General features: G+C 44.3%; 1 protein-coding gene across 6 annotated transcripts in view; it reads right to left on the reverse strand.

Moving 5' to 3' along the window:
- Positions 1-14,153, reverse strand: part of CLASP1 (cytoplasmic linker associated protein 1) — a 248,232-nt gene that overhangs the window by 16,891 nt on the left and 217,188 nt on the right. For all 6 annotated transcript variants that reach the window (XM_081814611.1, XM_081814613.1, XM_081814612.1 and 3 more), the window contains 2 exons: positions 6,911-7,061; positions 2,357-2,603 (listed from right to left, as the gene is read on the reverse strand). In XM_081814611.1, the coding sequence (XP_081670737.1) occupies positions 2,357-2,603; positions 6,911-7,061 (398 nt within the window). The remainder of the gene's footprint in view (positions 1-2,356; positions 2,604-6,910; positions 7,062-14,153) is intronic.

Below are 14,153 nucleotides of genomic sequence, written 5' to 3' on the forward strand. Positions count from 1 at the left end.
CACCCGGCTTTGAACCACCTCACTCTCTATACCCTCAGCAGGCCACCACCCCAGCTGTGAAAACAGAGATGTGAGAACAGGCATCAATGTCTTTAACCCTTCCTTACCATCTTTTGCCCCCTCCCATTTCAGACAAACAGGAGGAACCATCTAATAGACCCTCCTCTATGGTCTTCTTTCGCCAAGTCTATCCCCAGCGCAGCAGTCTGAAGTCAGGCTGCCACCGGACAGCCCCCTCCCGCTATCACACCCACCAAAGCACGCACATTTTCCTCAGGGCCCTCCTCACCGTCACAGCTGATCCTCTAACATCCCTTCCCTGCCCCAATATCCAGAGCTTAGTAACCAGCACAGAAAACAAAAATACTAATCAAGATGTTTAGACCATTCTTGGACTATTTACAGACTAAACTTGCCAAGATCACTTAGCAAAATTACTCGCAGGGACTTCAACCATGGAAGACATCCTTTCTCTTCCCATGTTCTTTCAAGAGACCTCAACTCTGAACATTCCCTTTCAATACAAAGGATGAAAAGGCAAAGACAAATCATTAGAAACTACTTAAATTTGTATTTGCATACTTTTTTTTTCTTTAGCATCTAAGATAGGGGAACACACACGCAGGAAGTTTGAAATGTTAAAGAACTTGATCTTTCCCCCCTGCATTCCCACCTTTCTCTTTGAGCCTTTTTTTTTTCCTTTAAGCCTTTTAGTATACAGATGGTGAACAGATAACAACCAACACCCAGTCCAATCTCTATTCTATCTTAAACGAGAGCTACAAATGGGTTAACTTAAATGATGTTATCAATTCTATGAGCAATGAAAGGAAACAGCTCCCTACTCCACGAAAGGGCAATTCATAATAACCATCATACCCCTAGCCCATGGCCCCGGAAACACACACGGGGATCCCTTGGGAATTTAAGGAGCTGCTACCCATTGGCAATCAGCAAGTAAGAGCCAGGGGATGTGCCTTGAGACAACTGAAGGACTTCACTACTGTCTTAGGATCCCATCACTGTCTGAGCCACTGAAAGAGCACAGTTTTCCTTCTTTTTTTAAAAGGAGGCTCCACATCTAACGTGGGGCTTGAACTCACGACCCTGAGATTGAGTCACAAGCTCTGCAGACAGCCAGGGAGCCAGCCAGGCGCCCCCCAGTCTTCCTTCTTTTGTATCCCCACTGAAACCAGCATCTGCTCTAGTGTGGCCCCTCTTTCCAGGCCCACTGTGATAAGTCTGTTTCCCCTGACAGGCCTTGAGTTCTCTGAGGCCAGGGACTGTGCCTCATTTGCCTCCTTGTCCCCAGCAAGCTACCCATTTCATTACACACATTGAATGCTGTTTACAGTTCTAATTCAGGGTTCTGATTTAATTCTCCATTCAAAATTAAAACACAAAAGGTTTGGAAACAAAGAGAATATATAATTTTTTAAAAATGACTATTAAGTGAACATGACAATCAGGTGAAAAGGAAATAATTAAGTTCCTGATGAAAATACCATCACACCAACGCATACTTGACTCACTTATTACTCAATAATGGATAATGGGTCTTAACACAAGTGTCAGAAAACAAAACAAGACAGCAGACTAGTTCTGTTCCATGCCAAGTATATTTGGGGACAAGTAATTTAATCTTTCCGGACCCTTAGATTTTTAATCTGTGAAATAGGAATAATCCACTCTACCTCATTAGATATACAGGTAAAACACTGATTTCAGCAGCAAGCCCATGTTAACACAGGAGCTCAGTATGTGCCAGATTCCCTCTCTCCAAACCACAGGACAGAAGTCAACCTAAAGCAACTCCAGGAAGAGCTGGTTAAAACGCTGGTGACAGAAGAAGGGAGCCTCTCAGTGGCTGCTACAGGATCGTACTCCCACAGCTCAGGGCTGGGAGAGGGCACAGCAGGGGCCTCTGCGCCCTAACAGCAGTAGCTAACTGCTACTCCCCTCGTGCTTCTGACCTGCACTCAGGCCCCGGCTCCTCGGGGAAGCCTTTCCTCATGGGCACAGCTGACCTGCCTTCACCGCACGGTGTCACAGCTCCGAGTTCCGGAGAGCTGTGTGACTCCAACTTCATGACTGTCTCCGGGAGGAGGCTGTAAGCTCCCGGGGGGCAGGCACTGTGCATACTTTCGCTCACGGTTGTGCCTTCCATGCCTAAGCACAAGGCAGGAGCTCAGTGAGCAGCCGCTGAGCAAGCGGCTAACCAGAGCAGACCCAGTACGTCCATTTAGGTTTGCCCTGTTGGCCCAGAGCTGCTCTGACAAGAGGAGAAAGCCCCACAGAAAGCACTTTTGGATGGGGGCGGGGGGAGGGGGGCAGAATCAAGCAAAGAAAGACGAACCGTCTCGAAGCTGCTCCATGTCATCATCAAACACGGCCTCCTTCAGGGCGGTCTTGTCATAGGTGTTGATGGTGTCGGAGTAGGGGTACGGATTGTAGTCTCGCACCCGCGGCCCTGGGAAGGCGCGTGGAGGCTGGGTGTTGAGGAGGGACGTCTTGTTATCCAGAGCTGTTCTGCCTCCTTCCACCACATCACTGCCTCCCCGGCCCTCAGTGGCAGGCGAGGCAACTCCACCATCGCGGGACACCTGAAGCACAGCACACGGGCAGTTCCTGCTTAGGACTTTGAACACGCTCTTCCTTTACCTCTTCAGAAGTATCAGGAGAGCCAGACTTTGCACTTGAAATCTGGCCACCGACGGAAGGACAGTTACTAGAATTTCAATCTGCAAACATCTAATCCATAAACTACCTTACCGGGAACCGAATATGCTTATGTTTTCACCCCTTCATTCATTCATTTACACATAAAGGCTGCTTTACTTTGTACTTGGTGATGACTTTTACTCAAACATTTCTCCAGGAATCTCGTGTACCAGCACCGCCGCCCATCATTTCTTCATGAACAGCAGGATTTTCTCAGTGAGGCCTTGACACACCACCAACGTGAGACGCTCCCCCGAAGACCACCACAAGATCTAAAGCAGCCCAACCATCCAGGATATCCTTGTATATACTCCCCCAAAGCCAAATAATGCTTACTAATCTCTAGCAACGGAGAACTCTGTATCCGAGAGGCCGATCACCCCCTGGACACCTGTGACTCTCAGCTGGGCTTTATGCTGGGTCAAAGAATAGGCTTTGTTGCTATTTTCTGAAACTTTTTCTTCCTAATTCTTTTTTTTTTTTTAATTTTTAAAAATTTTTTAAATATTTTATTTATTTGACAGAGAGAGACACAGCGAGAGAGGGAACACCAGCAGGGGGAGAGGGAGAGGGAGAAGCAGGCTTCCCGCGGAGCAGGGAGCCCGATGTGGGGCTGGATCCCAGGGTTCCGGGATCATGACCTGAGCCGAAGGCAGACGCTTAACCACTGAGCCACCCAGGCTCCTCATTCCTAATATAATTCTGAGACTTGTCCTTAACAAATTAAACCCTTGGTGTCCTTTAGCCCTTGTACTTTGGTGTACAAGACTCCCCCCTCACTCCCAGGGGGTCCCTTCTCCTGAGGAGCACTGACCGGCCTGTCTGGCTCCCTTTGCAGGGCGGCAGTACAACCAAGCTAGTGTGGGCCAACTGCCGGGAACAAAGCAAACCCTCACTTTCCTCACCCCCACCATCTGACTATGTAACCACGGTAGAGCCATCTCCAGGCAGCCAGACCACACTGGGTGACTGCTGGGGCATGTGTCTGACTTGTGCTGCTGACAAGATATATCTCCTTCACTTTGTGCTTACGCATTTTTTTAAATTGTGGCCAAAAAAAAAAAAAGCCAGTTTAAAATTGTGGCAAAATATACATAGATCATCTTAATCATTTAATTCATAGGTGTACAATGCAGTGACATTAAAGACAGTCGAGATGCTGTATAACCATGACCACTACATTATATGTTGGGCAAACCTTTTCATCTTCCCCAACCAAAATTCTGTACCCAGTAAATAATAACTCCCCACCCCTCCTGGCTCTGGTCACCCCTATTCTACTTTCTGTCTCTGAATTATTTCACTTGGTCTAAGCAAGGTCCATTCATGTTGTAACATGCGTCAATATTACATTCCTTTTTATGGCTGAATAATACTCCACTGGATGCATATATCACATTCTGTTTATCCATTTATCTGCTGGACACTTGACTGCTTCTCTACAGTTTGGTTACCATGAAGGATGCTATCACGGACACTGGGGTACAACTATCTGTCCCAGTCCCTTCTTCTAATGCTTTTGGACACATACCTAGTGGAACTGCTGGGATGTATCTGGTTTTTAACACCACCAAAAAATATTTTCTGCTAACTATTAAGATGTTAAAAGGATATATAATCCATGGGTAGACCTGAACAAAATAAGACTTGGGGCTTTTCTCGCGGTAGGAAGATGATTCATGGACGATTTAATTTTTTTCTCCTTGTAACTCTCTTCTCAAAGTAAAACACATACTATTATAATGAAAGAACTTAGGAGAAAGGGTTTTAAAAACCTCAGACATTTTAAAAATAAAGCTAACCCATCCTAATTCTAATCACTTTTAACAAAAACCAAAACAAAAGATCTTCCTTTTTAAACTGTGTATTATCCCCATCCTTCTCTTCCCGCAGATTGCGTGGAATGGGAATCAGAGTATACACGCCCACATATTTTGCTTTCCTCGCAGTGTAATAACGTCCCATGCAAACACTGTTTGTAACCACAATGTTTACTCACACCACTATTTCCATTTGTGTTCTAATAAGATTTACTCAACTATTCCCGTTCTACTTTTTTTTTTTTAATGTTTCTGGGTTTTGTTATAGATAATGCTGAGATAAACTACACTGTAAATAATAACTTTCTTTCCTTTTGCTGAGTTTGTTATTTAGCGTAGATTGTCAAAAGTTATATTACGGATAAAGGATATGAAACTTAAAATCACTTAGGCTGAGGGGCACCTGGGTGGGTCCGTCAGTTAGGTGTCTGACTCTTGGTTTTGGCTCAGGTCATGATCTCAGGGTCATGAGATCAAGCCCCATGTTGGGCTCTGAGCTGATCGTGGAGCATGCTTAAGATTCTCTCTCTCCTTCTGCCCCTTCACCCCCTACCCACCCACCCCCACCACTCACTCTATCTCTCTTAAAAAAAAAAAAAAATCACTTATGCTAAATATAATTTACTAAGCTCCAAAGCAACTGTATCAAGTTCCCATGCCACCAATATTCTACTAGTTTTTTATATCCTTTCTAGCATTAAATATTTTAATTTCTACTCGAAACAAAGTGGAACAATTTAGAAGTAAAGTGGAACCTCAAAAATATGTTTATTGTATTTCTGTAATCACTCATAAGGATGGACTTTTTCCCACATGTTGAATGTTTTCATCTCTGCTTTTGGGAACCATCTTCCCAGTGGATCTGACATTCATCCTTATGGATGTCTGTCTTATTAGACTGAGTCACTTATCAAGCCAAAGAGACATACCAGTTCCCAAATCTTTCACACTTAATGCATTTTTATATCCACTGTGGTCTTTGCTAACACTCTGATCATCAAGCAGCTAAGATGTTGAATTCTGAGCCTGTTCAATAATTCAATTTCCACTTGGTCATATTTAATGCAGTTAGAAAAAAAAAAATCCAATGGAGCCCTTTCACTCCACATCTGACTGGTCCCTCTCCCTGGCTAGAAGGTCCTTCCCAGAAGTTTTCCTTAAGTTCTCTGACACCACACTCTCCTGGTCTCCCACACAATAACCTGTAGCTTTTCTTTCAACTCCTTTTCTTCCGTCTTTCCCTTAGTGTTGATGATCCTTTGGATTTTGTCCTTACCCTTTACTTGGTTGATTTCACTCACTTTTTAGTTATCATCAAGTCAACTAGTCAATGCCTCTCAAATCTCTATCCCCAGCCTGAACGGCCAGCCTAAACTCCAGACTGGTACCTGCAAAGGCCTACGGGATACATATACTCAGATATTCCATAGGCCCCTCAAGTCACATATATTCAAAACCGAATTCATTATGTTCCAAAGGGGATGACATACATTTTTTCTCTCCTTCTAGGATATTATCTCACTAAACTGCCCCAGCACTTAAGAGTCCTAGGCACAGACTTCTGACTCTAGTATTTCAGCTCATGCCCTCCCAACCCTACTTCCTCCAGAGGCATTCTTTGTGACAGCAATCTTTCTAAAATGTAAGTGTGACCATGCCGCTTCCCTGGTTAAAAAATTCTTCAAAGACTCTCCATTGACGCCAGAGTAAAGTTAAGACACTGGCAGAAAAGTCCCCTGGGTGTGAGTGCCCTTCCTGAGCCAACCTCTGCAGCCTCTTCCCCAAACCTCGCCACCAACATGATATGCCCACTCTCTCCACATCAGCCACCCACAAAGGGAAATCTTGCCGTGCCCACTGCCATCTCCCTGCTTTCTCACAGGGCCTCCCTCCTATTTGTCCAAACTCCCTTTGACCCTTTGCTTCATGCACCTCCAAGGCTGCAAACATCTCTCCCGCTGACCCTTCCTGAGCACAAAGACTGGCCCAGCATGTCTCTTCAGTACTGAGCCCTGACCAATCCCCGCCACACCACTGATTTCCCACTGATCTGCCTCCCTCTGCATGAGACTAGAGCTTCCAGAAAGCCATGTTGGTGTCCGATTCGGGCCTACTATTTTTGTCACGTCACAGGAACAAAAATATGTCCGGGATAAACAAAAGCAAACAGGGCAGAAAAAGGTAGTTTACATTTTTCACAGACAGCTGAGAGTTACTCAAAATTTTATAAAGTTACCTTGGGCCTCTTAAAATAATATTATTCTAACTGCAAGATAAAAATAATGATGAAGTTCAGTATTCACGGTGGTCAATCTTCAGAATTATCACTTAACTGAAATACCGTTCTCTGCTAGCCTGGGGATACTTACAATATCACAGTCCTTCTTGCCATCCCGTTTAATTGGCTCATTCAGATCCTCTTGGCTTCGAAAACTAAACTTTTCAATGGCTTCCGTAACTCCACGCAGAGAACTATAAATTTCTTCAGAGTTCAGGTTCTCTGTATCATACTCCAGCATGCTAAAGATCAAAAATAGTGTGTTTCTTAAATTGAAGCATATGAATGTATTTGAGCTATGGGCATAAATTACTTCCAACGGTTTATGGAGTAAGGTGTGATTATAGTTTTATATCTTTAGGTGACTTGGAATGAAAAGGAGACACCTGTTAGAGCACCACCACTGGACAATTATCCGTGTTGTCAAACCAGGCCCCAAACTACATCGGCACTCGGTAAGAACCAGTGGGGAACAGCAATAACCACGAGAATGCAAGAACTCAAAGGGTGACAACTGGTGACAATGCACGAGGTAATGAAAGTGGAAAAATAACTTTCATATCTTGAAGATGGAAACGAGGAGTCTGGTTGTTACTGGTCTCAAATGTACAAACAGATTAAGAGGGACAGGCGTTTCAAATTAAAGCTAGTATTACAAGCAAGTTTCGGAGGAGCAAAGCAAATGACCTCACAAGACAGGGTTATGCTTACCAGTATTAGAAACTTCTGAAATAAAACCCGACATTCAAAAATGATTCCAAGTCAGATCCACCCTACCGAAAGGCTCGGACCATCTCTCATGCCATCTAACCCTGGCGCTTGCTGTGAATACCAACTCTTCCAAGATGCTTACGTTTACGTGTTTTATAATAAAAACAGACCTTCGGGCGCCTGGGTGGCTCAGTCATTAAGCGTCTGCCTTCGGCTCAGGTCATGATCCCAGGGTCCTGGGATCGAGTCCCATATCGGGCTCCCTGCTCGGCAAGAAGCCTGCTTCTCCCTCTCCCATTCCCCCTCCTTGTGTTCCTGCTCTCACTATCTCTCTCTCTGTCAAATAAATAAATAAAATCTTTAAAAAATAAAATAAAATAAAATAAAATAAAAACAGACCTTCTACAGAGGAGTCACATTCCTAGATGGATGTCTAAAAGTATTTCAAAAAGCAAGAAATATTTGTCCCTTACAGAAAAGTGATGTCAACTATTGTTCCTTTAGCTGGCCGTGCAGAGCAAAACATGAAACAGAGCAAAAGTCCCACAGAGCCAGCCTTCGGGTATAATGCAGCATGTCAACAAGCAGCCTTCAGAGGTCTGAAAAGTGCACTGAAACGTGGTCCTAAGAACAAAACCCACCACGGTCCCTCACTAAGAATATCACAGACAAGCACAGGATAAAGCACAGCATAAAGAAAGCTCAAGACAAAAAGCGACAGTCGACCAAGGGCAAGTAAAAAAAAAACCCGTGTTAGTTTAAGCGTCACCCGTTTCAAGAAAATGTCAAGAGAAGATCAGATGAGTCAGTCTAATTGAACTTACAGGAAGTCTTGAGCTATCCTGAGGGGGACACTCAAAGAGTCCTTGGCTGTATACAAGTAATCATTCGACAACACTATTAAAGACTAAAGAAAAGCACTCTTTCCATCTTCAAGAGAAGGAACTGAACCTAGACACTTGCAGGCAGGAGCCTTTCCCATGGGCAACACAACCAATCCTGTACGTTCTCACAATGAGGTTAAGTTTCCTGTAACTTAAAAACAAGTAATATTTACTAAGCCCGCTCCCCACCTTTTCTTCTCTTTTTTTAAAGAGAAATGGGCGGATGAGCAAGACAAGATTTGCACAGTTCTCACTTGGGAGTAGCCAGACCTCTACCGGCTCAAGGCTGTAATGATCCAAGTGCTTTCCAAGGCTGGACAGGTTCTGCTGGGGCACAGCAGCTGAACTCACCCTTCAGAGATAGGAGCTATTTACCTAAAATTGCAACACTCGCCCAGATAGAACCCATTCTTCTTTTCTGATGAATGAAAGAAAATCCACGCTCCAACTGTACTTGGAGAGCTCACAAAACTACACGCCAACTCAAAGACTGGCTCTGGCATCAAACACAAAAGAAATGTGAACGAACACGTTTACAGTTAAAATTCCAAAGTATATACTGACAGGAGGTGGACTAAAACACTTGAACAGAATTCAAGATTTCAACCCCTGCTAAGTTCATAAGGTTATCTGTCCATGAGGCAACATCCCTTTAAAGTGAAGAAAGCATGATTGAGGAGCACAGGGGCTCCCGGCCCCTCCTTTCTAGAACACCACAATACCAGCTTATGTGGGAACAAAGGCATTTATACATCTGGCCAGTACACTATTTTTTATATATAAAAGCTGAGTATGACTCAAACAAAAAAATACGCATACGAGATGTAAAAAAGATGCCTTAAAATACTTTCAATCACGACAACCAAAAATAATAGCATAGCCCATGCAAAAGGAAAAAAAAAAAAAACAATGGAAAGAATGACAGATGGACAAGAGGAAGTCTGGCGGAACGTTCAGCTTTTTAAGGGATGTCACAATATTATTTTCCATATGTCGCTTCAGATAATGTTAGCTTTCACATAATTTCATCTCACTATGCGTACCCTGAGTGGTCTTAAAATACTTCAGTTCACAGAACTTTAGCATTACAGTAGCCTCTTTTCAAAATAATAAAAGGATCCTGCCAGTTAATGTTCCTCCTTCTTACTTTCAATTAATAATTAGGAGTACACATGCACGACCAAGTACAATCTGTGGTGACACTTTTTTTGGACTCACTAGCTTGAGGTCTGAAGTATCTCCTTGGTACGAAGCTAAAAGTGTGAGCTCCAGGTGAGAGACAGTATCGTTTTTTCTAACAGGAAACAGGTAATGAATGCTACGTGGTTTGCTAGTTCATGTTTTGGCATCTGTTTTTTTTTTCCAAATCAATGCCTATGAACCCTCATTTTGTAGGGGGGAAAAAAGGAAATCCTCAAAGCAGTCCCTGGTGAATCACAGATACCGTGGTCTCAGCCAGCAGACCATAAGGGAACACAGCAAGAGGGACGGCTTTTCTTATCAGAAGAGACTTGCTTAGGGACACCCCGGTCTGTCACCTGCCCCCATACTCTGTCTTGTTTTAGCTCAAGGACATAATCCTTGAGGTTAAAGGCCAGCTCCTGGTCTTCTGTAAACACTGTGTTTAGACCCCAGAAAGGTTTCCTTAGAATTCTTTAGATTACGAACAGTTGCTCAATCGGTCAATAGTCACCGACCCAAGGTCAGGCCATGTCATCCAATACGGAGGCAGAATAGAGCTCTGGACTCACCCTGTTGTAAAGGATATATATCGTGGATGGGGAGGTGCATGAGGTCAGGTCTCCAAGAATGGGGACACTAGAGACAGGAAGTTTGCTTTCTGAGATTTTCCTCGTCATTTTGCAGGGAAAAGATACGAGGAATGGAATTAGGATATAATCATTCCTTGTTATGCAATCAATACGGTTTTGGCAGAAAGCAAAGAGACAAAGATTTCCTCTTATTTGTAGGTAACTGATGGGTTTTTCTAAACAGAGAAGTCTCTTGTCAATGCTCTCTCCCTCTGATGGTCAACAGAAGTTATGGGTACTTATTAGCATGAGCTGTGCTATTGTGCATGCGTGAAAGATGATTCTGGAAACAAGGTGCCCAATGGAAGGGGGTCTTGATGGCTGGATGGGAAGGTGGCTGGGCGGTGGGGAAGCTCAGTGCCCATTAGGGCACACAGGTCAGTGTACGGGAACACAGTCAATAAGTGGACTTCTACTTTGAGGCATGGCTAACCTTAAAAAAAAAAAAGTTTAAGTACGGTGACATGCTTTATTAACACTGACGACAGCAGCTGTCACCTTGTTGCTGTGTCCTTGCCCTAACCTTGTGTATCTAGAAACAGCCATTACAGGGTTCTCTGTACTTGAGAAGTTACTCTTAAAGCTCTTAGAGTTTCAAAGGAAAGATGTTGTTAAAACCTTTAGCTGATTTTATTAAAAATATACAGCTTCACTGAGTTGAGGATACAAAAGTAGGAACGTCAATCTGCGCAAAAGCCGCCTATGAGGCATTCAGAAGTAACAGACCTTTTTCGGTTTTGTTTTCACTCTATCCTATCAGCAGGTACAAACTCATCTTACACAGCACAAAGACAGCTGGGCTGCCCCAGGCTCGTGCAATTACAGGCTTCTAGGGAAGGGGTCCTCGGATCTTTGGACCTTTATAATAACCACCTGAGAGACCCTCAAACAGTTGTCTGTAGAAATCCGTGGCCCTTACTTTATCCCACCGATTTACCATCTGTTTTAGATCTGAAGGAAGCCCCACCCCTTCCTCTAGACTCATTAACCTCGTCACCTTCAACCAGGGGCTTGTGAGAATACCGACTGCGCTCCTGCCTAGGGGCAGGGCACGTCAAGGAGATGTACTTCTCGGGCCTTCCCTTCAGGATCTGTGTCCTCTGACTCTCACCACATGGCAGTACATTATGCAAGAAATCAGTCCACATCGCCAGCAGCGGGACTGGTCGCTACAGGTACGCTTTGGGAAAGAGCAGGTCTCACTTGCTTCTGAGCGGGCATGCCTTGTCCTCCCGAGAAGAATACGAAGGAAACCGTGCCCCTGTGGCCTGCCTTGACTTCAGGGCATTGCCCCAGCACCTCTGGCGGAGCTCAGCTCTGCCGGGGCCAAAAGGCTTGCTCCACTAGGTGCTGCTGGATTTGGTCAGTTGATGAAATGGTCATCTGTCCCTGTGACACAGCAGGAGTCATACTCATGCAGGTCAACAGAGATCATGCACCTGCTCACACTTCTCACCAAGGCTCTACTCCTGCTCGTCTAAGCCAGAGGCTTTCCGAAAGCCCTGAGACGACCCTGGAAATGCAATAATATTGTGACACCTCAGACAAGGTTAACAGGTAGCTTGTTACCTGGGAGAGTAAGAACGCCTGAGAGTCTTGTGGGAGGGAGCGGTGGGAATGGAGTTGGGCTGAGAAAAGGGAGGTGGGTGCTTCGATAGGCCATCGGCACTCCAACCCCACAACCGACTGCAGTGATCAGAAGAGGAGAGTCAGAGAGAGACAAAACAAGGCAACGGGGAGGGGGGACGGGAGGGGACTGAGAGACACTATATCCTAAGTGTCTTCCAGTCTCCTCTTTCCTTGACCAAGCTCTGTCAAAGTTAACTGGAGCAAAATTTATACTTCACCATACAGAGAAAATGAACAAGGTTGGTTTTACGGTCTGGCCCTCAATAAGGCCGCTTTATTCCTTCCCCTCTTGATCGTGTGTTAACATTTTTAAATCACGAGATTCCAAGTGTAAGAGTGTGTGAGTGTGTGTGTGTGTGTGTCTGCACTGGTAAGGACATTACGAGTACTTCCATACAAATAGGCATGCATGTTCCGTTTCAGATAATGCTATCAATTGTTTACAAAGAGCCGAAGGAGGAATTTCGGGCCTTAAGTCAAATGGGACCCGAGGGACTACAGCAGGAAGACTCAGAGAACATGCCTTTCTGACCACAGAACTCTAGCAGGGGACGATGTGCTCCCTGAGCCCGGAACCCAATCGGATGGAGTTCAAGGGCTGCCACAGGCAATTTCCTTCTGAAAAAGTAACAGCACCACTAGAGGGCCAGAGCGCCAGGTCTCAAAACAACCCAATTCCCCTGCTCCTATCACCTGATTCGAGAAATAACTCATCGGAGAACACAGGCATCCCTCCTCACTCTAAATGTCGCTCAGTGGTCGGTGCCCGCAGAGGCCCCGACGGACATTCTAACAGCTGCTGCGATTCAGGAGACCCACAGCCACTGTGAGAGGCATGAGCCGACCTGGCAGGAAATGTGACCCCAGGCCCAGGGTGGTCCCCAGGGAGCAGCACTGCCTGAGGATGGCGATCATCAGGGCCCTAAGAGCTAGTCTCTGCCAAAGACAGCTGTGGTCTCATTTTGTAAGATCAGTAAGTGTGGAGAGGAGAGGTCACCACAGCACACGAGGGCCCACAGACCAAAGGAACTCAGGTGACCATCTTGGCTGGCACTCTGCTAACAGGTAGAGCATAAGCAGATGCACCTCCACCGCTTATGGGAGGCTGGGTCTCCCAGTTAATCCCCACTTTGCTTCTATGGAAAATCTTGATCCTCTGATGCAATGGACTGTAAAATCCACCTAAAGTTACCCTTTATTGCTAGGGGTAACAGATGATCTGTTTAGTGTCATTCTACTCTACAACGTGTTTGCCAACAATGTACAGCAGATGGGGGCGAGGACTGCCATCTACTTTCTGATCTCAAAGGGAACGGACATCATGTGATTTCTGAAGCGCCCTGCAACTCTTGTTTTTCATTTAACACAAATCACACTGGGTAAAATGAGCTAAAAAATATGTATGTGTTGAATGATGAAAAACTCCAGGTTACAAATCTCCTCTCTAAATACCCAGTAGTATTTGTTTACTGCTGGGAATAAGGAGTAATTCTTCCCTCACACACACACAAAAAGCGATTTAATGGAATGTTTCACAAAGGTTTAACATGCTAGCTATGATTTTCTCTAAGACTACTGGGGTGATAAAAACAACTTCCTCACTAGGGTTTTTTTGTTTGTTTTGCTTTTTTTTATTATGTTATGTTAATCACCATACATTACATCTTTAGTTTTTGATGTAGTGTTCCATGATTCATTGTTTGTAGGGTTTTTTTTTTTTTTTTTAAGTATCAAATTAGATTTGCTCATCATTTTAGAATATTTCCTTATTAACACACCACGATCGTAGTGCAGAATTTTTGGACCAAAAAAATACTAGTTCGTTTTGATACAAAAAAATTAGATTGAAAACAAACAACTAGTAACTTTTCCTCTTAAGAATAAAAAATTAACATCGTATGTTTAAGATGATTCGAAAGAATGGCAGCTCACAGAAAGTTAAATGCTTCAAGAGCACTGCACAAAAAAACCGTTGAGATTATATGTGATAGAACTTGTCTATCGTTTCCCCAGGAATGGGTAACCTAGTCCATTCTCCTATTTAATGCAAGAGTTCATAGCTTTTATAATCATCCTGGTGAAAGTATGTGGCCTACTTCAATATTCCCAGTGATATAATGACAGGAAGCCATTTTTCCTACTTTCTGGACAGTTTTAGTTGTGAGAAAAACCACTTCTGCTGAGTTTAATTAAGTTGTTGACTAAGGCCATCTGGCTAGGTATGCCCTGACTGAGGGCACATTCGTTTACAAAATAAAGAGGCCACACAATTAAATAATTCCCTAAAGCAGAATTTGTT

This window comes from Leptonychotes weddellii, chromosome 3 (genome assembly GCF_054177405.1).
Source record: "Leptonychotes weddellii isolate Sample4059 chromosome 3, ASM5417740v2, whole genome shotgun sequence".
Taxonomy (NCBI): domain Eukaryota; kingdom Metazoa; phylum Chordata; class Mammalia; order Carnivora; family Phocidae; genus Leptonychotes; species Leptonychotes weddellii.